The sequence below is a fragment of the Pseudonaja textilis genome, chromosome 2, assembly GCF_049901715.1.
Source record: "Pseudonaja textilis isolate UNSWEBS1 chromosome 2, rPseTex1.2, whole genome shotgun sequence".
NCBI lineage: Eukaryota > Metazoa > Chordata > Lepidosauria > Squamata > Elapidae > Pseudonaja > Pseudonaja textilis.
In genome coordinates this window covers 197151339-197172367 of record NC_141991.1, presented here as the reverse complement: position 1 = coordinate 197172367, position 21029 = coordinate 197151339, and the positions used below count along the sequence as shown (strand labels likewise).

General features: G+C 38.6%; 1 protein-coding gene across 1 annotated transcript in view; it reads left to right on the top strand.

The window, feature by feature from the left end:
- Positions 1–19893, top strand: part of SLC28A3 (solute carrier family 28 member 3) — a 54030-nt gene extending 34137 nt beyond the window's left edge. The window contains exons 11-18 of the mRNA XM_026703861.2: positions 640–765; positions 2906–3036; positions 4387–4555; positions 9270–9467; positions 12212–12293; positions 15723–15821; positions 17609–17711; positions 18518–19893. Coding sequence (XP_026559646.1) covers positions 640–765; positions 2906–3036; positions 4387–4555; positions 9270–9467; positions 12212–12293; positions 15723–15821; positions 17609–17711; positions 18518–18638 — 1029 coding nt within the window. The 3' untranslated portion in view covers positions 18639–19893. The remainder of the gene's footprint in view (positions 1–639; positions 766–2905; positions 3037–4386; positions 4556–9269; positions 9468–12211; positions 12294–15722; positions 15822–17608; positions 17712–18517) is intronic.
- The last annotated feature ends 1136 nt before the right edge of the window (positions 19894–21029 follow it).

Genomic DNA, 21029 nt, shown 5'->3' with positions numbered 1-21029 from the left:
ACTCTTGGAGACGGATGTGTCTCATTGGAGAAGTCATATCCAGGGGGTGGGGGGAAGACCAGGGTCAAGGGGGAAATGTATGATGTGATTTAGTATCGGCTTCACCCACACACACACCAACATGGCAACTTCTAATAAACCAATTTACTTTTCTCTGAGATGTGGCTAGAGACTTTTGATTTGAATGAGGGTGGATTTGTTGGAGCCCTGACACACAGAACCGGTAGTAAAAAAATTTGAATCCCACCACTGGTATGTACATATGCAACACCATACTCTCCCCCCGCTCACCGCCATTGCTGTCAGTCCACAGGGCTGGAAGCATTGGGGACCACTGTCCTGGATCATATCTGTAGGAAAAGAATAGGTAGAGCTAAAGGAGGGAGTTAAACACATCATCAGTTAAGAGTCCTTACATTGCCACAAGTGACCCAAGTCCAGCCCTCCTTGAATTTGTTGATTCTTATCTAGCACCAATTTAGCACTGGCCATTAGTTGACTGGATTCTTATTCATAGGCTTAAATAGTGAATCTTATCTGTTACAATTTAGCATGTAATCCTGATCCTTTGCACCTGACAATCAAGCACTAAAACTTGATTTAACTAAAACCCACTTATTTGATTTCTCTTCCTTGCAGTCAGAGTCTCCTCTCATGGTAAAGCCATATCTGCCCTATGTTACCAAGTCTGAACTCCATGCTATCATGACAGCTGGATTTGCCACTATTGCTGGAAGTGTTTTAGGAGCATATATTTCATTTGGGGTAAGAATGGAAGCACAGTAATTGATAATGATTATTTTATCTTGCTTGTACTCAGGAGTTTGTGCTGTTAAACATGATTGGTTTTCATAAGGATGTTTTGCTTCATTAGGTTGTTGTTTTTCCTCATTCCTTGAAGCTACTTTAACCCTAATGATACAGCTGTCTTCTGTCAGGTTGATGTCTTTTCGCTACTGAGTGTTGACATTGTGGCCACCGAATTTGCTCTGGGTGTCTATGATTTCCAGAGCTTTTCTAGACTTCTTTCTTTAATTAAATTTCCCTTTTTTCATACAAAACTCTGCCTGTCCTTTAAAAACTTGTTGGCCTCCATTTTTACATGGAGATATATAGAAATAAGTGAGAAGAAGAGATGCATTCATATAATTCCAATATTGCAATATACACTGCTCAAAAAAATAAAGGGAACACTTAAACAACACAATGTAACTCCAAGTCAATCACACTTCTGTGAAATCAAACTGTCCACGTAGGTAGCAACACTGATTGACAATCAATTTCACATGCTGTTGTGCAAATGGAATAGACAACAGGTGGAAAGCATAGGCAGTTAGCAAGACATCCCCAATAAAGGAGTGGTTCTGCAGGTGATGACCACAGACCACTTCTCAGTTCCTATGCTTTCTGGCTGATGGTTTGGTCTCTTTTGAATGCTGGGGGTGCTGTCACTCTATTGGTAGCATGAGATGGAGTCTACAACCCACACAAGTGGCTCAGGTAGTGCAGCTCATCCAGGATGCCACATCAATGTGAGCTGTGGCGAGAAGGTTTGCCGTGTCTGTCAGCATAGTGCCCAGAGCATGGAGGCGCTACCAGGAGACAGGCCAGTACATCAGGAGACGTGGAGGAGGCCGTAGAAGGGCAACAACCCAGCAACAGGATCGCTACCTCCACCTTTGTGCAAGGAGGGACAGGAGGAACACTGCCAAAGCCCTGCAAAATGCCCTCCAGTTGGCCACAAATGTGCATGTGGCTTCTCAAATGGTCAAAAACAGACTCCATGAGGGTGGTATGAGGGCCCGACGTCCACAGGTGGGAGTTGTGCTTACAGCCCAACACCGTGCAGGACATTTGGCATTTGCCAGAGAACACCAAGATTGGCAAATTCGCCACGCGTGCCCTGTGCTCTTCACAGATGAAAGCAGGTTCACACTGAGCACATGTGACAGACGTGACAGGGTCTGGAGATGCCGTGGAGAATGTTCTGCTGCCTGCAACATCCTCCAGCATGACCGGTTTGACAGTGGGTCAGTAATGGTGTGGGGTGGCATTTCTTTAGGGGGCCGCAAACCCTCCATGTGCTCACCAGAGGTAGCCTGACTGCCATTAGGTACCGAGATGAGATCCTCAGACCCCTTGTGAGACCATATGCTGGTGCGGTTGGCCCTGGGTTCCTCCTAATGCAAAACAATGCTAGACCTCATATGGCTGGAGTGTGTCAGCAGTTCCTGCAAGAAGAAGGCATTGATACTATGGACTGGCCCGCCCGTTCCCCAGACCTGAATCCAATTGAGCACATCTGGGACATCATGTCTCACTCCATCCACCAATGCCACATTGCACCACAGACTGTCCAGGAGTTGGGGGATGCTTTAGTCCATGTGTGGGAGAAGATCCCTCAGGAGACCATCCACCACCTCATCAGGAGCATGCCCAGGTGTTGTAGGGAGGTCATACAGGCGCGTGGAGGCCACACACACTACTGAGCCTCATTTTGACTTGTTTTAAGGACATTACATCAAAGCTGGATCAGCCTGTAGTGTTTTTTTCCACTTTAATTTTGAGTGTAACTCCAAATTCAGACCTCCATGGGTTGCTAAATTTGATTTCCATTGATAATTTTTTTGTGATTTTGTTGTCAGCACATTCAACTATGTAATGAACAACGTATTTAATAAGAATATTTCATTCATTCAGATCTAGGATGTCTTATTTTGGTGTTCCCTTTATTTTTTTGAGCAGTGCATGTTTTATTACAACTTGTAAAACAACTTTTTTTTCAACTCATCCCTAAAGCTTGCTGACTGGGAAATTTTGGGAACTAAAGCCCACACTGACTTCAAGTGGCTGAGGTTGAATAATACTGTCCTTATGTAAAAACTAATTTGTTTTCATTTGTCAGGTTTCAGCTTCCCATTTATTAACTGCTTCCGTGATGTCCGCACCAGCAGCTTTAGCTGTTGCTAAACTCTTCTGGCCTGAGACTGAAAAACCCCAGATAAATGCCCAAGAAGATACAAAAATGGAAAAAGGGTAAGCAATTTATATGTTCATATTATATTTTCATGGCTGCTGGACTCCATAGAGTTCATCTATGGACAATACGGTTAATTGAAACTAGAAGAAACATACCTGGGGAACACAAATTCGCTTTTGATTGATTTCGGCAAAGTCATCTATAATGAAAAGAACTGGTAATATTGCCATCATTCCCATGCCAACAAGATGCTGCGCCTCAGACAGAAGTTCAAATATCAACTGAAATTTATTCCCATTATTCCCCGACTGTAAGAAGAAAAAGGAGCAGCTGGTGAATTCAGGGGTGGGATTCAAATTTTTTAACAACCAGTTCTGTGGGCGTGGCTTAGTTGGTGGGCGTGGCTTGGTGGTATGTGACTGGGCAAACATGACTTGTGGTCATGTTATTGGCTGGGCGTGGCCAACTCAATATCACTCACATTGAGGCACATATCTCCTTGTCTGGCCTTTCATGACTGTGGGGGTGCTGCAACAGTCGTAAGTGTGAAAAATGGTCATACGTCACTATTTTGAGTGCCATTGTAACTTTGAATGGTCACTCCACACAAACAAAGTACCAGCAAAGGAGGGGAAAAAAACTCCAGAGAAGTTCCAGAGATAGAAAGTCTGGTCCTACCAAGAATGTAATAAGAGTTAATGGAGAGGCAGTTTCTGTAAGCAACACCAGAATGTTTCCTTCCTGCCTTCCTTACAGGATTAGGCCAGTAATTTCTTCTAAGAACCAGTTCTCCGAACTGCTTAGAATATTAACAACCGGTTCTAGTGAATAGGTGTGAACTGGTAGAATCCCACCCCTGGCTGAATTGCGAGTTTTCAATGTCGCTATTTGAAAACCCAAAGCATTAGTCAGAAAGAATTAAAATTCATAACTCCCATAATCTGAGAACTTTTAAATAAGTTCTCTGGTAACCATAAACTCACTTAGCACGAATATGATTCACTTCCTAATTTGCAGACAATGAGTGTGATCAAATAATTCATCAATATCTAATAATGATAATCAATTATTAATTAACCTTGATTAACAGCTGTTTGAAGTTATTTATTCTGTTCCTTTCACTGTAGGATCAAGTGAAGAATGTAGGATGTTAAAGATCTAATTCCTGTTTAAAGTCCCCTTAAGGGCTTTTTGCATTCATAAAAGGCTATATCAGTGTAAAAAATTATTAACAATATTAAATATTACTTCTATTATTCTGGTTGCTAGCCCTCCTAATATTTTAAAAAGGATGAATGCTGTTATTGTAAGGGAAAGATTGTTTTGATTGTTTGGTTGTCTGGGTTTGTACTTTGAGCCATATACAAATGTCACACTAATGTGTACCTTTTCTTTTGCTGCTGAAGAGAAGCTAGGAACCTGTTGGAAGCTGCCAGCCAAGGTGCCAGTGCTGCCATCCCACTGGTAGCCAACATTGCTGTGAATCTGATTGCCTTCCTTGCTTTGCTGGCCTTTTTTAATGCAGTCCTGTCTTGGCTGGGGAACATGTTCGACTACCCACAACTGAGCTTTGAGGTATTGTCCTATTAGCTTTTAGCTCAAGCAAGAGGCATGGGAGATGCAGCCTTGACCTCACTTCAGCCTACTATTAAGAGAATATATGAAATTGTAGGTTATGCCTTAAGATAGGGGTGGACAACCTTGGCAACTTTAAGACATACGGACTTCGACTCTCAGCATGGCTGGCTGAGGAATTCTGGAAGTTAAGATCCACAAGTCTTAAAGTTGTCAAGGCTGGACACCCTGCCTTAAGATATTTGTGTTTCCCTGCACTGATATATCTACTGTCTGCTAAGAGTGATTGGAAGAAGACACTCTTCTGAATACTAAAGTATTTGATCAAGCACTTTTCTGTAACAGAGTCTGCAAAAAAAAAAAATTACATTGTTGTGATTTTAAAATAGAATATTTGTGCAAGAGATAGAAAGATGTCTGTACTTCAGTGTGACTAATTCTGGATTTCCTTACATGGGCCCAGGAAGGAGGGGCAGCTGAAGGGAATAGATAAAGCACCAAAACCAAATCAGCACAATGATTAATTAACATGTTATACAAACTAAACTACTGGTAAGGAGTTCAGTGCCCAAAATACATGGAAGTAAATGGCTACTTCGTGCCATTTACATGCCAAAAATCATGTAGTGAGTTTGCATTTGGCTTGTGTTTTAATTTTCTACTGCTGAGATCTAAATAATGAATGGGACCTGAATAAGGCGTGTGTGTATGTGTGTGTGTGCTGTGTACACACATGCATAGACATATATACAGGCGGGGGTGGTATTCAGCCGGCTCAGGCTAGTTCAGGTGAACCGGATGTTAAATTTACATCTGGTTTGCCAAACTGGTAGTTGAACAGATCAGCTGGCCCTGCCCACCCCACCCTACTCCTCCCAGGAGTCTCTACACAGCCCATTTTGGATGCAGGTAACGCAGGGTCCACACAAAGGCTCTGGGAAAGTGAAAAATGGCCCTCCCGAAAGTTCCGGAAGTCTGGAAGCCAGCGTGTTACCAGCTTCCGGAGGGCCTCCCGAGCCTGGGGGAGACTGATTTCTCCCTTCCAGAGGCCCAAGGGAAGCCTCCAGACTTGGGGAAGGCGAAAAATGGCCTTCCCAGAAGTTCCATGCCCACCATGACCACGCCCACCCAGCAACTGGGCAGAGAACTGGTTGTTGGGTTTTTTGAATCCCACTCCTGCATACATGTAGTCCCCAACGTATGAACTCAATGGAGCCCAGAATTTCTGTTGCTAAGCGAGGCAGTTTTTAAGTGAGTTTTGCCCCATTTTATGATCTTTCTTGCCATAGTTGTTAAGCGAATCACTGCCGTTGTTAACGTGGTTGAATCTGGCTCTCCCATTGGCTTCGCTTGTCAGAATTTCACAAAAGGTGATCACATGACCTGCAGACACTGCAAACATCATAAATACATGACAAGTGCCAAGCATCCAAATTCTGATCACGTGACCATGGGGATGCTGCAACGGTCCTAAGTTTGAAAAACAGTCATAAGTCACTTTTTTCACTGCCATTGTAACTTTGAACAGTCACTAAACAAGTTGTTGTAAGTCAAAGACCAACTGTATATCTGAAAGAAAAAAATCCTGCTTGTATCCAGGTGGTCTTGACAAATAAGTCACACAAATTCTGTATCTTGCATTTTACAGATAAAGGCACTACTTCTATGTATCTGCTGTTAGGTTAATATCCCCAGATCATTTGTATGAAAATTGGGTCTACAACTTGAGGCTTCAAAGTCACATCCCGGTAACTTCCACAGGTGTATACTATCATTTGATGTAATCATTATTATGATTAAGCTTATGGAAATGTATAATTAAAGTTGTTGCCAAACTTAGCTTTTCTAAGTCACATAAGGCTACCAATCTTAAATATATAAACAGAATGGAATTATATTAATTAAATTTACACATACATGAAATAAAACCTGACCCCACCTTTGAGTCCCATATAATCTCTCAAAAGCCATGAAAAATCAGGTGTACTTCTGTTAAACAAGCCTAGAAAAACAGATTCCCACTTCAGCAAAAACTGCTGATTAATCTACAATCAGTTAACATATTCACAATGAGCAAGAAATGATCAGACGGAAAGGAAGGGAAAAGAACTGGATGTCTCTCCCTGCTTTAACTGTGTGCTATGAGCAGATGGGTCTAAGATGCAACTATAAATAAATAAATAGGGAAATGATCACATGGACGAAAAGGGAAGAATTAATTCATTACAGGTTGAGCCAATTATTTATGTATTATTAGGGCATGCCTGAATGCAGAACCTTCTGCATTAAAGTGCTTCCACTTAATGTAACATATGGTACCATGGAAATGATAAATGGGTGAGAAAAACAACATTTAGAATGGCAAAAAGGAAAGGAGGGGTTCAATTCCCATCGAGATCAAAAACAATACCACTTTAAGCATAGAAGAAAAATATGGCTAGCTACATGCAGATGCTTACCTTGGAAGCAGCCACAGTCCTGATGCAGTTAAAGAAAAGAGTAATGGATTGCTTAACAATCTAATGAAGCTTCATCTATCTAGCTACAAGAGACCATTTATAAAAGCACTCAGTGAGGAGGTTATTAATGCAGTAAACAAAAGAGATACAGCTGGCCTGGACAGTTTCCCAAGAGATTTTTTTTTTCCTGATTTCTAATGGAGCATAAAGGGAACACAGATACTTTTTGGGCATAATATTCAACCTAGTTGAGAGTGGCCCCAATTGCCTGATAGGCAAAGAGATCCTAATTAGTTCAAACATGGCTCCTTCCAGCCTTCCTGCCTCACTTTGAACATTTATTTGAAAAATTATGTTCCATTCCAATTCAGAGACTCCAGGTAGGATAAAAAGAAACTTGAACCCTCATCTTCCGTCCCAAGCCATGTTACAGATTTTATTCTCCTGCGTAAGTTTTTAATGCTTATTTAACAGCCCAGAATAATTTTTCCCCCCAGTGGCTCAGAAATATCAAATCATTTTACCTTTGAGCAAAAGGCAATGAAGGAATTCAGTGGGTATTTCCTTTTAGCCAATCTGAAAGAAAATAATTCCTTCAATCTACTGAAGCAGATTTTGAGGTTTCGAGAATGTGGAGAGTTAAGCAATGCTATGACTGCCCTTTCTCAGTGCTTAGAGTTTGTGGAGATCTGGATAGGGAGCAATGCATTAAAATTGAGCCCTGGCAAGATAGAGTAGCTTTGAGTGACACTTTGGATGGTATTTTGGTACCATCTTTGGTGATGGATGAGGTTGTACTGTCCCAGGCAATTGTGCATCCCATCTATTATTCTAACGCCATCCTATCAATAGGATAAAAGACAGTAGTGGCTAACTTTTTTGGGCTCTTGTGCCAAAAATTGCTCGTGTACACATGCTCGCGTGCCAGCATCCAGAAGGAAATGTGCCCCAGGGCCTCTGCACATGCATGCGTGATTTCCCCGCCTTACCTGCACTGCACCTCCCAGCTGATTTTTGGCCTGTTTGAGGCCTTTTCAGCCTTCCAGAAGCTCAAGGGAAGTCTCTGCAGCCTTTGGAGGCCGAAAAATAGGCCCATTTCATCACTTCCTGTATTTCCAGAAATACAGGAAGTGATGAAACGAGTGTGGATTTTGGCCCCCAAAGGCTGCAGAGGCTTCCCTTGAGCTTCTGGGAGGCCAAAAATCAGCTGGGATGCACATGCATGCGCAGTGAGGTAAGTTTGCCTGGGGCTTGCGTGCCCGCACAAATGGCTCTGCGTGCCACCCTGTGGCACATGTGCCATAGGTTCGCTATCACGGCTCTAAGAACTGTACCCACCATTAACACTTATCTGGTGTCTTTTTCTCAATTGTCTTAGGCAAGAAACAAAAGACTTTAGCATGGGAATTATCATCATCATCTTCTTTTAACGACCCCATAATCCCTTGCAGGGTGGAGTCTGGGCAACTGAATGGAGTTAACAGAGTGTTTTACTGGCCGGATGCCCTTTCTGTCTCCGATGTGGAGTTTTGTTCAACAGATATATTTTCATTGTGCCCAGAGAGAGAAATATCTGTCTCTAGATAGGATCAATCTCACAGCCTCCTGATTGTGAGGAGAGAGCTCCGCCTTCAGGCCACCGTACCACTCTCCGTTAGCATAGGAATGAGTAAATTAATTTAGAGTTAAACTAAATTGGTAGGAAAGAATTAAGTTTTTTCCCTCTAAATTGGGATCTCTTTCACTATTTTGGGTAAAACAACTAACTCTGTTCAAGATGTAGAATTCCACAGTGTAGCTTGACTTTCTGGCAATCCTTTTAACTTGATGATCTTGCAAGTAGTATTCTTGTGATATAATATTGATGTAATAATGTTTTCCTATTCATTCTCTCCACTCAATGTATAATTTTGCAGATTCAATCATCAATCTCCTGAAAATAGGGGACAGTTTTATGTTATTCTTGGATCTAAACCAATTCCCAGGGCCATTTAAAGGGTTTTAATTTTTTTATTTCATTTATATTTTTTCCTCTTTCTGGATTAAAGATGTGGTGTCCATAATAAATAGGCTTTTTAACCTTGAGAGTGCATTGTTAGATAAAAGTTTTAGCTGATAACAATACATTTTAGACATACTGTATTTATTGCCTCTACAAATTCTCTCCAAGAATTTGCTTGTGTGATCAATGTCAATAGGCACTCAGTAAGGTTTATAGCTCACATTTCTCTTTGTTCTTGTTTTCTCCCTTATAGATAATCTGTTCATATCTGTTCATGCCATTTTCTTTTATGATGGGAGTAGATTGGGAAGACAGCTTTATTGTTGGTGGGCTCCTTGGTTATAAGACTTTCTTCAATGAATTTGTGGCTTATGAACACCTTGCAAACTTGATTAAACTACGCAAGAAGGGAGGACAAATGTACATCAATGGTATGAAACAGTACTTAAGTGTAAGTATTCCTGTACAACTCTTCAATAGATCTAATACTTCATAGATTTTTGTTCAGTCGGCTTTCCTAGAACGTATTTCTGAATGACTAAGTGATTAAGCGACTAAGTTAGGTATGTGTTCCTATGGATGTGAAGCCATAATTGATATAAATATATTTGTAATATCATTTTCTTGTGGTTCATAATCCAAGTTATGCCTTGGTTGTATTTAATAATGTTGTCTATCAACCAAATGAACATTGATGTATGACTTTAGCACTGAAGCAGAGTAGAGGTCAAAGAGAAGGAGAATTCTGATTTATTAGTAATCAATAAGACACAATATTGGAGGGAACCTAATGTTCTTGTTAAGAACCATTGTAAACAAGGAATGAGATAAAACAGCTTTGCCTTAGACCTAATTTTTTACAGTACTTTAAAAGGACCATTGGCAAGGAATGGGAAATTTTCATATTTGGTTTAAGGGCATCAGAATAGTCTTTTCTGGGAATTTACATTAGACATCTTCAATAGTTATGGATAAAATTATAACTTCAGTTCTTGGATCTGTGTTGTGCCAAAACAGGAGACCAAAGACATGTGTTTTTATTTCCTAATTCAAAAATAGAAAGAAAATCTTTGAAATTTAAACTAGGCGAAAGGATTTTTCACAACTGGAAAGTTTTACTGAGGTTTAAAAGTAAATCTAGCTATGTGTAGTAAAATTTGGCTGCGTGCAGCATGAACTACAAGTTGCAAATGTGTTTTCCTGATAATATATAATGTGTTATAAATTAGTGATGGGGGAGATTATTGAATGATATTTTTTTTCAGAAACTTCTGCAAAGCTGCAAATATAATCAGGAATTCATGTTCGTACAATCTCACATCACTAGTTCATCAGCTAAGCTAATTAATTTTCATTGCAGCTAAAGTGCAAGAGGGAACACATTGAATGAAACCAGTTTTCTAGCAGAATCTCTGTTGCTCTAAAGTGTTAGGAATAGGCAGTTTTACCACAGGTAGGATCTTTAGTTTTTAGTTTTCTGTCAGATCCTAGGCCCTCCAATTCCCTCTACCAAGTTTTAAGTCCCTTTAATTAGTAGAGGAGAGGTGACTTTTCCGCTACCCAAACTCATTATGAATAACACCCCAAATAAGCTCTAGTTATATATCAGTTTGTGCATCCTGCTTTATTTATTTATTTACTTACTTACATACTTACTTACTTACTTACTTATTTATTTTGTCACGTGATTATAAGATAACAGGTATAAGTATAAACATAGTTATGAATACACGAAATGGATACATATAAGAAAAATTTAAAAAAGAAACAATAGGACTGGGACAGTAGGAACATTGGTGCGCTTATGCACACCCCCTACAGACCTCTTAGGAAAGGGGTGAGGTCAATAGTAGACAGTCTAATCAATTATAATCAATTAGGAGGGTACATTAACTGCTATGAATGACATCTCTCTGGTTTAAGTTCGAGGGAAGTGCAGATCACGGGTCAACTTAAAACTTTCTGAGGTAGTGGTGGAAGGATGAAAAGACCAAATCGCTAAGGCTCCAGTTCTACTACTGTGTATTCAGCTGACACATTGAGAACAGCAGGAAAGAGAAGTGAGAATTTGCTCTCATATATCTGCTGTCCTTCAATTAAGATGACACTTTTAAATGAATTCATTGGGGGGGGAAGCAAATTTGTTATTAGCAATACAGCTTTTGTAATATGGATTTTATAATAAGTTTTGGGGGAAAATAATGAAACTAAAATATTTATTATGTTTACAAAACAAAACCTGACTACTATATTCATTCATGTTGTGGATTCACACAGTATATTGAATCAGTAAATGGCCTGGGATACAACATATTAGTTGTCCCCCCACCACACAAAAACCAACCCTAACCAAGTTTAATACTTTGTAGGAATACAATTGCTAGACCATTAAACCTGCCCCAATTAATCTGAGTTCTAGTCCATTAGGAATTTCATTCCTAATATTTTTTCCATAATCGTGATAGTTGTGTGGTCTAATTGGAGGAAATATTCAGGAACATATTTTGCACTTTATTGTTTGAAAAACTTGCAAAGTCTTTTTACACATAATCACAGGATAATGGGAAGCTGTGATTCTCTCAAATAATTTCATTTTTTAATTTTTTTTTGTCTTTAAGATATCATATATACTACTAAACCTACTCATTCTTGAAAACCATATGCAAAGTGACATCAGTTTTGCACAAAATTCAAATGTGTGCATGCTTAGAATTGACACACTGTGCACATGTTCCGTTTTCTACTAAGAAATGTTTTTGACACAAAATAGCTGGCACATCTGAAATAGCCCTTGGCAATTAAGTATTACATTTGTTTGCTAATGGATTCAGACATGCCAGTGTTGAAATTAGCTACATTTTGAGAAATTCTAGCCACTTATCAGGAAACTATCAACATGATAGAAAAAAACTTTGTGTGTGTATGTATAAATCTAGTCATGGGAACCAAATATTCTATGTGATAAATATATAAAGGGTATGAAAATATTCTATTTCTGGTTTCTTCTAATATGCAATTCTTTGTAGTGGGGAAGGGGGGCATGGAGAAAGTCCAAATTTATTCTCATTCCAAAACCATACAAACATTATATCATTATTGTATGTTCAAATGCCATTAGCCAGAAACTAAAAACTATTTTAGTCAATCTCTTTCTATAAAGAGGAAGTAATTGGTCTTCTATTTGCTTTATTTCAGATACGATCTGAAACAATTGCCACTTACGCGCTTTGTGGATTTGCAAATTTTGGTTCAGTGGGCATGGTACTTGGAGCACTATGTAAGAATCATGTATACTTCTTTTTAGAGAAGAACAGGCAGTACTGGGGCAGAGTTGCGCTTCATCAGCTTAGAATCATTACCTTGCCACAAATGGTCTAAATCCAACCCCTCTTGAATTCTGTTGACCTCTATTGGGCGCCAATATAGTATTGAGCTTTAGTTGACTAGACACTTGTGTATAGACTTCAGCAGTATATCTTTTTTGAATTGCAACTTCATGTATGATCCTGATCCTTTGCATTTACCACATACAGAGGAATTTGAAAAACTAGTGTCTATTTTTAAAACAAGATCTTTTGCTGTGATGAACAATTGTTCACCTTTGGAGATTGTAGAGTAATAAAAATTACTGACTTTTTCAGCACTGCAAAAGCATTCCAAGCATAAAACTCTTGTGTTTTATGGATAACAGAGCCATTCAAACACTTTGATGCACAAAAACTCATTAACCTGCCTCTAACAGAGGTTTGTAACCTTGGACAAACCTCTGTTATCATCCGGATTGGTCCAAAATTAGCAGATTTGCTCCAGAATTAAGCAAGTTTCTCTTGTTTATATGTAATTTTATCCATTTAAGATGAAAATTGAAATAAATATTGAAATAGTTTCAGTCTGGATAATATTCAAAATATTCTGCTTTGTATATTATCTAGCAGAAGTAAATGATTCCAGAGTTAACATTTAATATAATTATGTATCAAAATGATTGGTTGATCTAATATTAGTGCTTTGAGGCTGGGGAACTCTTATTAAAATGCACCTCAATCTTTAAAAAAATAAATTAGTCTTAAGCCTGTGTTTTTAGCCTCTCTTGGGGTCAATCAGTATTTTATAAATTCAGCATCTAAAGCATTTCGGATCTGCAGAGCAACAACAGCCATTGCCTAGATAAGATTGGACACTGGAAAATAGTGTCCTTGTTTATCTAGAGTTGGTATTATTTGGAAGATTATATTTCATAATATTTGAATTGCTTTACAAGTAAGAATGGGATGTGTCCCATTTCAACAGCAAATCTGCTGCCTCACATGAGCTCCTCCAAGACAGTTCAAAGCTTTTTGAGTATTCTCTCAAAAGTGTAGCTTTGCCCAGCCTATGCAGATCTTCATTATCTCATTCATATCTGTACTGGGGGCAAAGATCTGTATTATATCTTCACTTTCTGAAAGTTCAGGATGTTCAAAAGACTCTTTTCCATTGCCTTTCTCAGTGTTTCTTCCACATGAGATTTCACTTTATATTCTCTCATAACATGAATAGTAGAATTTATGGAGGATGAGCGATGAAGTTTTAGAGATGGCCCTATTTTTCTTTCTCATAAATTTACAACCCTGTGAAAGAAAACATTCAAAAGTAGTTCCAATTAGCATCAGCTGCAAAATATTTCAAAAATACTTCAGGTTAAGTTCAAGAGCTGGCAAGATATTTTCTTACGACTAAGTGACTATAGGTATAATCCTATCAATCATGGCTAGCATTGAAAAATAAGCATATTTCAGCTCTTCCAAACTGGGCAGGGGAACAGATCTTTTCAAGAAGATATTGACACAAGTATATGGCCATCTTATGTCTGCTGTCATAATTGAATAAACGCTAACTTTTCTACAGATAGAGAAATGTTGTTTGGCAGTGGTGAACCTTAAAGCATAGGCGCCATGGGGAAATATTAGAGAGGGAATTGGTTCACCCTGACTCTTGATTGCTAACCCTGGTTACCATCCTGCAAGTTTGCAAAGGAGTCTGATAAACACACTCCATCCTCATAATGCCTTAATGCCAAAATAATTTGAAACATTCAAATATCAGGATAATGCCAACCAGACTAAAGATTGAAATTGGAAGGATTTTGGGATAAGAAGACTGATTAGCTGGAAATGCCATGAAACATTCAGAATGGTGTCCTCAAACAAAACTGTAGATATTCATACTCGTTTATACATATCAGGGAACTAAAAGAGGGGAGTGTTAAGAAAAGCCATAAAACAGAAATTCCATATTGATTCATCAAAAACTTAGTATAAACTGTAGTTTATCTCAGTGTTCTAGCAAATGAACTCCAACCCACAAAACTCAGAGACAGGCATTTTTTCAAAGTTCCATTTTATCTGACAGTCATACTGGCACATCTGTGTTGTGGTTTGCCAGCAGCAGGTGCGGATGGCTGAGGTCTCGGAGAGTGAGGACTCAGATGAGGAGCCTGCGTGTGATGTAGGGATGAGGCCAGGACCATCAGGGAGTGGAGTGATTGTGGAGGCTGGCAGCAGTGATTCAGAGAATCCCAAGGAGTCTGTGCCCAGTAAGTGTGAGTGCAGGGCTGCTCGTAGGAAAGAGCAGCTGCAGCAGCACAGGCAACTTGAAAGTAAGGTTGCAAAGTAATGGCCCCTCCCTTAAGAGAAAAAAGCCAGCCTGAGAGATGGGTATTCTTTGCAGGAAGCAAAGAAGTTCTTGCACTTCAAGCCTTGTAGAAGTTCAGACTATCCTGGTTTGCATTTGAAGACTTTTTGTTTGGAATATTTCTTGGCAACTTAATCTCGTGCTTTTGGCAGCCTTGCACAACCTTGGCAAGTCTCGTTCATATCAGGGACAATTAGTTTTAATAGCCTTTTAAGTGTGAATTAATGGAATTCGCAGAGAAGCATTAAAGGGTTTTGCTTTTATCGCTGTTTGGTGTTTGTTTACTTGGAACAAGGTTTGGGTCAGAACAATCTGGGAAAACTTGAATCTGAAGCTTCCAGTTTTCCCTTAGTAATTGAAAGGTCAAAATCCCATCCCCTGCATGCATCAGTCCAACACATGACCCAGTAGGCATCAGTCCCACTGAAGACAATTCTCCAACCACTCCTTCTCCAGGTGCAGGGTGACATGACCTTGACTGGGGAAGAAGAATGCTATTATGGCTAACTATCCCCACTCTATGAATGCCCCCCTCCCATTTTCCCAATGTGAACGTGACACTATAGAAGCTCCTCAGGCTAATATGGCTTCCAAGGCTGACAGCTTGTTAGTAAATAAAGAGTACCATATCACTTTTAAAGGAGATGAATGGAAAGCAATTGCACAGACTTCGAAGAGGCCAAAGGAACACAGAAAGAAATGTACTTTCTATTATGTCAGTATACTATATAATATTTATGAGAAGTTGACTAATTATTGTATTAATTTGGTGATGGGAATTAAAGGCAAGGAAAACCTATATAGATTCAGGGACAGAGAAATAAATTCTGCATGATTTTATCAAGTGAACTTTCATTTGAAAAGATATTACCAATATCATTTATGGTTATCTAAACCACATCTATCCTAAGTAGCAAGAATCTTTACTGAAGCTGTTCCAGAGATTATAAAAGGGTTAGAAAAGCCCCGAATAGATGTCTCAACATTGCATATTGCTCACTTGTTTTTTTTTTCCTTCTATTCATGTCTCCAGCATCCTTGGCTCCCTCCAGGAAGAGAGACATTGCGGGAGGAGCCTTCAGGGCCATGATTGCTGGCACTGTGGCCTGCTTCATGACAGCTTGTGTTGCAGGTATTGTAACATTACATGCCACCATTTCACATGTTATGTTTGACATGATCCAGGTCTTTTATGCCTCACGGGGGAAATTGAACTCCCCCACTGAAACCAGCGGAGTTTCTAGAAAGACTTAAATTTGATATAATTGTGCTTCAGTGATATCATTATTTGATTTTAAATAGAAAGAAGAAAAATTCCAGATTAACTGTTGATTTGATAGCAATTATAATAGCTTAGATTTGGGGGGAAAAGTTGAAGGGAGGGACTTTCCCTTCTATCATCTCCCAGAAGCCTTTTGAAGATCTTTCTACATAGACCTCAGCCTCTTCCCTTATAGTCTCTGTCACAATTTTCTTCTCTATGCAAGTGCTCTGCTCCATCTTTCCATTTAACCAGGGAATGCAGCTGGTGTTTCATCTTTCTGTCTCCAAAAAGTTGCTGATGAAGGAAGCAACTAAGTCATCCTTCAAAAACTGGAGAAAATTGTGACACTATAGAAGAACCTTCGATTTAAGAAGCAGGGAGGAGATTCTGGAAAGCAGAGATAGTTAAAAGTTCTCACTTGTGGGAGAACTACTGTTCCAGAAGAAATGCTACAAAGCTGTGGTTGTTATTTCGTGCCGTTTCCCAAGTCCTACATGTGCCCCACATTATTATGGCATCATAGTGCAGATCAATGCATCCCCTCTGTGTGAAAGGCTCTGAATCCTCTAGGACAGTGGTTGCCAACCGGTGGGCTGTGAGAAAATTTTGGTGGGGCGCAGAGAAATCTCACTCCCAGAGTACCCCACAAAGCAATTAATCCAGGCTGCACAGAAACACAAGGCTGAGCTGCCCACATGGCCCACGGGAAACCTCCCCGCCCACTCACTCCTTACCCGGTAAAGTTGCCTGCTAAATTGCTATTTTTCCTTTTTCCGACCATCATCTGTTCTGCTGTGCCAGGAGATTTAGATTAGCTAGGAAACAGGAAATGGATGGATTTATTGCTTTCTAGCTAATCTTTAGATCTTTGACTGAGCACAGCCGAATCTCCCTTAGGACTGAAGCTTTGCTTGCAAGCAAATTCAGTGCAGACTCACGGCAAGCAAATTTGAGAGACTGAGCTTGCTGATGGCAGATAGATCACTGAATGATTCTGTGAGCAACTCAATTTGCCTGCTTTGCCTGATTTTGGGTAAAAGTTGCTCTTTTTTTAAATAAAAATTCAATATTTACATGCATGGTGTGTTGTGAGTTAATTTTGTGACTTTGCTTGCAAGCACATTTTATATGACAGACTGAGCTAGCCAATGGCAGATAGATAGATCACTGAATGAATCTGTGATTCTGTGAGCAACTCAGTCTGCCTGCTTTGCCTGATTTTGGATAAAAGTTGCTCTTTTTTTATTAAAAAAAATCAATATTTATATAAATATTTATAATATTTACATACAAGCCATGCCCAGCCAGTCACATGACCACCAAGCCACACCCACAAATTAGGCCATGCCCACAGAACTGGTTAGTGGTCCCTGGGATCTAAAATTATGAGTTTGGTGGTCCCTGAGGTCCAAAAGGTTGGCGACCCCTGCTCTAGGAGCCTCTTCCAGGAATTATCTTCCTTAAATGGAAGGGAGGAAATGGAAGGCAAAGCAACTATCAAAAATTGGGTAAAGAAACTTATAAAACAAAGTTCTTAAATCGAACAACCTTATGAAAAACAGAAATGAAGTAAAGGTCAGTGTCTCAGTGAATTTGTTGCCATAATCCAGAGGTATCATTTCTTAATACAAATATCTTTTCTGACCCTTTTTCAGGTATACTATCTGAAAATCCATGTACAACGTTATTACAAAGCAACTTCAGTGCGAATGACAATAGCACAGAAATAGTTGCTTGCTGTTTAAACCTCTTTACCAGGTAATTAGATCAGAATCTCGCGCCATAGAGATCATGTGTGAAGTCAAACTGCTTATTGATAGTAGATACTCCAAGAACACTGTATGTGAAATGAACTATAATATATAAAAATATGGCATAATAATATTTCAGAAGTTCCTGGTGATAGCTTTTTTTAAGGGTTATAAAAGGCTGATTTTTTAAAAAAATGCTTCTCTACTTCTCTACTGTTCAAGACACAGTAATTTGTATTTGAACACCTTTGTCTTAGTTTGTATAGTTTTTGAAGATTTATGGTAAATTTTTATTTTCATTGATGCATTTGCAATACATTAAGAATTCTCTAGTATCTATATTTGGAAATCTTATAGATCTATGATTAGTGAAAAATGCAGTTTATACCTTTTCTTTTTTCCAGTTAATATCCTTATTTTAAGCAACCTTACTCTAATTAAGTAGGAGACTAATGAACAAAGTCTTTTGCATGCACAGATTTTTTCCCACTGGCCAAATGCTAATTTAGGGAGAATGGGAACCTCTCAAATAAATCTGGCGAGTTTTGTTACATTTTCTAAATTTATTGTTCTGTTCTAGCTAATCTGAAATAATCATATCAGTTCATTGCCAATGACACAAGCTGTTGGTTGTGCAAGAACTTTTTGAAAATATTATTCATAATAGACATTTTATCCATTGCATTTTCTGTTTTACAGTTTATAATAATGTTGTAATCCACTGATGAAATGTTAAGTATGATAAGTAATTTTATTCATATTCATATTATTATTATTTTAAAAAATCATTCACTTTTTTTTTTAATCAAACAGTGGCAACGGTTCTGCAGAGGTCTTCCCAAAATCTAACAGCGGTTTAGGATCCTTGCACCAATGTTGCCAACTGCTGGGCCCATCCAAGGTTAATTGCAGCTTGGTCACTCCATTATCTTAAGCTGTTTCATAGAATTCAAATTCATGGTGAATGAACAGAAAAGACAAGATGGAAATGGGGTGATCTTGTTGCTAATGTACACAAGGGAAAAAAACTTGTTTTCATTTAAACTGGAGTGATAGCCATCTGCACCCTCTATTTTCATAATGTTGCTGATGAAGGACATGTTGATATATTTGTAAGGAGAAAAAAAAAACTTGCACACACTGTATATCACAATTCACATTTAAGATTTTAAAAGACATTTGAATCTGAAATGACTTCCATCTTGGATTTATGGAAATAACTTGACAACACATCATAAGTTAAAAAGTCTGGTTTGCACCAATTCCCAGCTTGGATCACGTCGATGCAACAAGCCACTAAACTTGGTTAAAATGCAGCCTGTGATGCGATAAGATGGAGACAGGTTCCATCACATTAATTCAATTTGAACCCATCAGAGAAATATTCAATAATTATTTAAAATGACTCTACGTTTGCTTAATTTACACCTGTTTAGATACCTATCTTTGTTCTACTGAGATAAGATTGTTATTTTAATGTGATCCTAAGAATTAAGGATCAGAATGAAGCTGCTTCTTTTCCATGTATGGAGCTTATTTCCAAATCCAAGTCAGAAAACAAGCAACTAACAAACTAATGGAACTCCGCTTTGGTGTTATAGGATATAATAACAGAATTTCAAAATCTTGCCAGAGTTTCCCTCTAGGCTCTCTTGTGCCAACAAAATCAAATCAGGGCTATCTTGACTTTCTTTCCTACCCCTTCTTCTTTCCCAGAATTGAGTTGTTATTTACTTTAAGAGTTATGCACTGTTTATAATATAACTATGTACTGTATATCAATTATATAAAGTATATAATTTTTAAAAACTGGGAATATTTTCATTCAGATATTAATCAAGGAAAACCAGTTCCACTTGAAAATCAGCTTCCCATCACCACCACCATTCAAAAATGCATGGTCATGGGTATAAATTAATGAAATGTATAGGCACATAGGCACTTTTGTTGCTACAATATTAACAAAATATCGATTTAAGTATTATTATATGATCTATAAAAGAAAATACAGTTTGCTATTAGAATTTGTTCTACCAGATTCTTAAGGAAATGCAGGGGTAATACTAACCCAAATAATTAAATAAATATGCTCTGTTTCAGTTATTTTTATATATTTATCAATTTGTATTGCTGCCAGTCTTACAAAAAAGCAAGTCTAGAAGCACAACCCTCATCATACCAGCTAGATTGGCTGGATCTTCTTTTATTGCCCTGGACAGGAGAATGGAGTTAGTAGGTTAGTTAGTACTTCCAAAAGTACAACCAATGCCATTACCATCCCATAACTGGATCTGAATCCTGACTGAAAAGGATAATTCATTTCATCCATGATTCACTGAAACTAAAATCTGATCACCTTCTCAATCACCTTCCCCCCAAAGGAGAGGTTAAATACTGAATGAAAGTTGTCTTGCATAGAGGGGTCTAATAAGGGCTTCTTGAAGAGATGACAAACCAAGCAATGGTGGGATTCAAATTTTTTTACTACCGGTTCTGTGGGCGTGGCTTGGTGGGCATGGCAGGGGGAGGATACTGTAAAATCTCCATTCCCACCCCACTCCAGGGGAAGGATACTGCAAAATCTCAATTTCCTCCCCGCCCTACTAACTCTTTCCAGCTCCATTCTCCTGTCCAGGGTAATAAAAGAAGATCCAGCCGATCAACTGGGACTCAGGAGGCAGAAAATACATGGGGGCAGGGCCAGTCAGAGGTGGTATTTGCCAGTTCTCTGAACTACTCAAAATTTCCGCTACCAGTTCTCCAGAACTGGTCAGAACCTACTGAATACCACCTCTGAAACCAAGGCGTATTTAAGAGGTAAAAGGACAATTCCCTCATTCAAAGAAGTACTTTAAATTGTGAAGACTTAAACTCCCAGAATTCCAGAGCCAGACTGAATGTTGGCTGGGGAATTCTGGGAACTGAAGTCCACATAATTTCAAGTTGTTGAATTTGAAAAACATTGCAATGGAGATTTTGGTAGATCATAGTATCTATCCTGTTATTTCATGAATAAATACATGGAAATTGCCATGCATCAATAGATAACTTTGATCTTTTATTTTCCTTTTTTTAATAAAGAGGAACAAAGAGAAAAAGAAAAGAATTATTAATAGAAAGGAAAAGAGAAAAAAGAAAAATGTTTTTTAAATAAAAGTTTGGTTTTTTTAATTATTGTGTATTGCAATAGAACTTTGTCAAATTTCTGTTTTTAAAAAATGTTAAATGATTTATCTTAATAATATTTAAGCAGTCTTTTTTTTTAACCTTCAAAATATTTTCCAAGGGCATTTTGTACATTATTTTGGCAACATGGAAAACATGT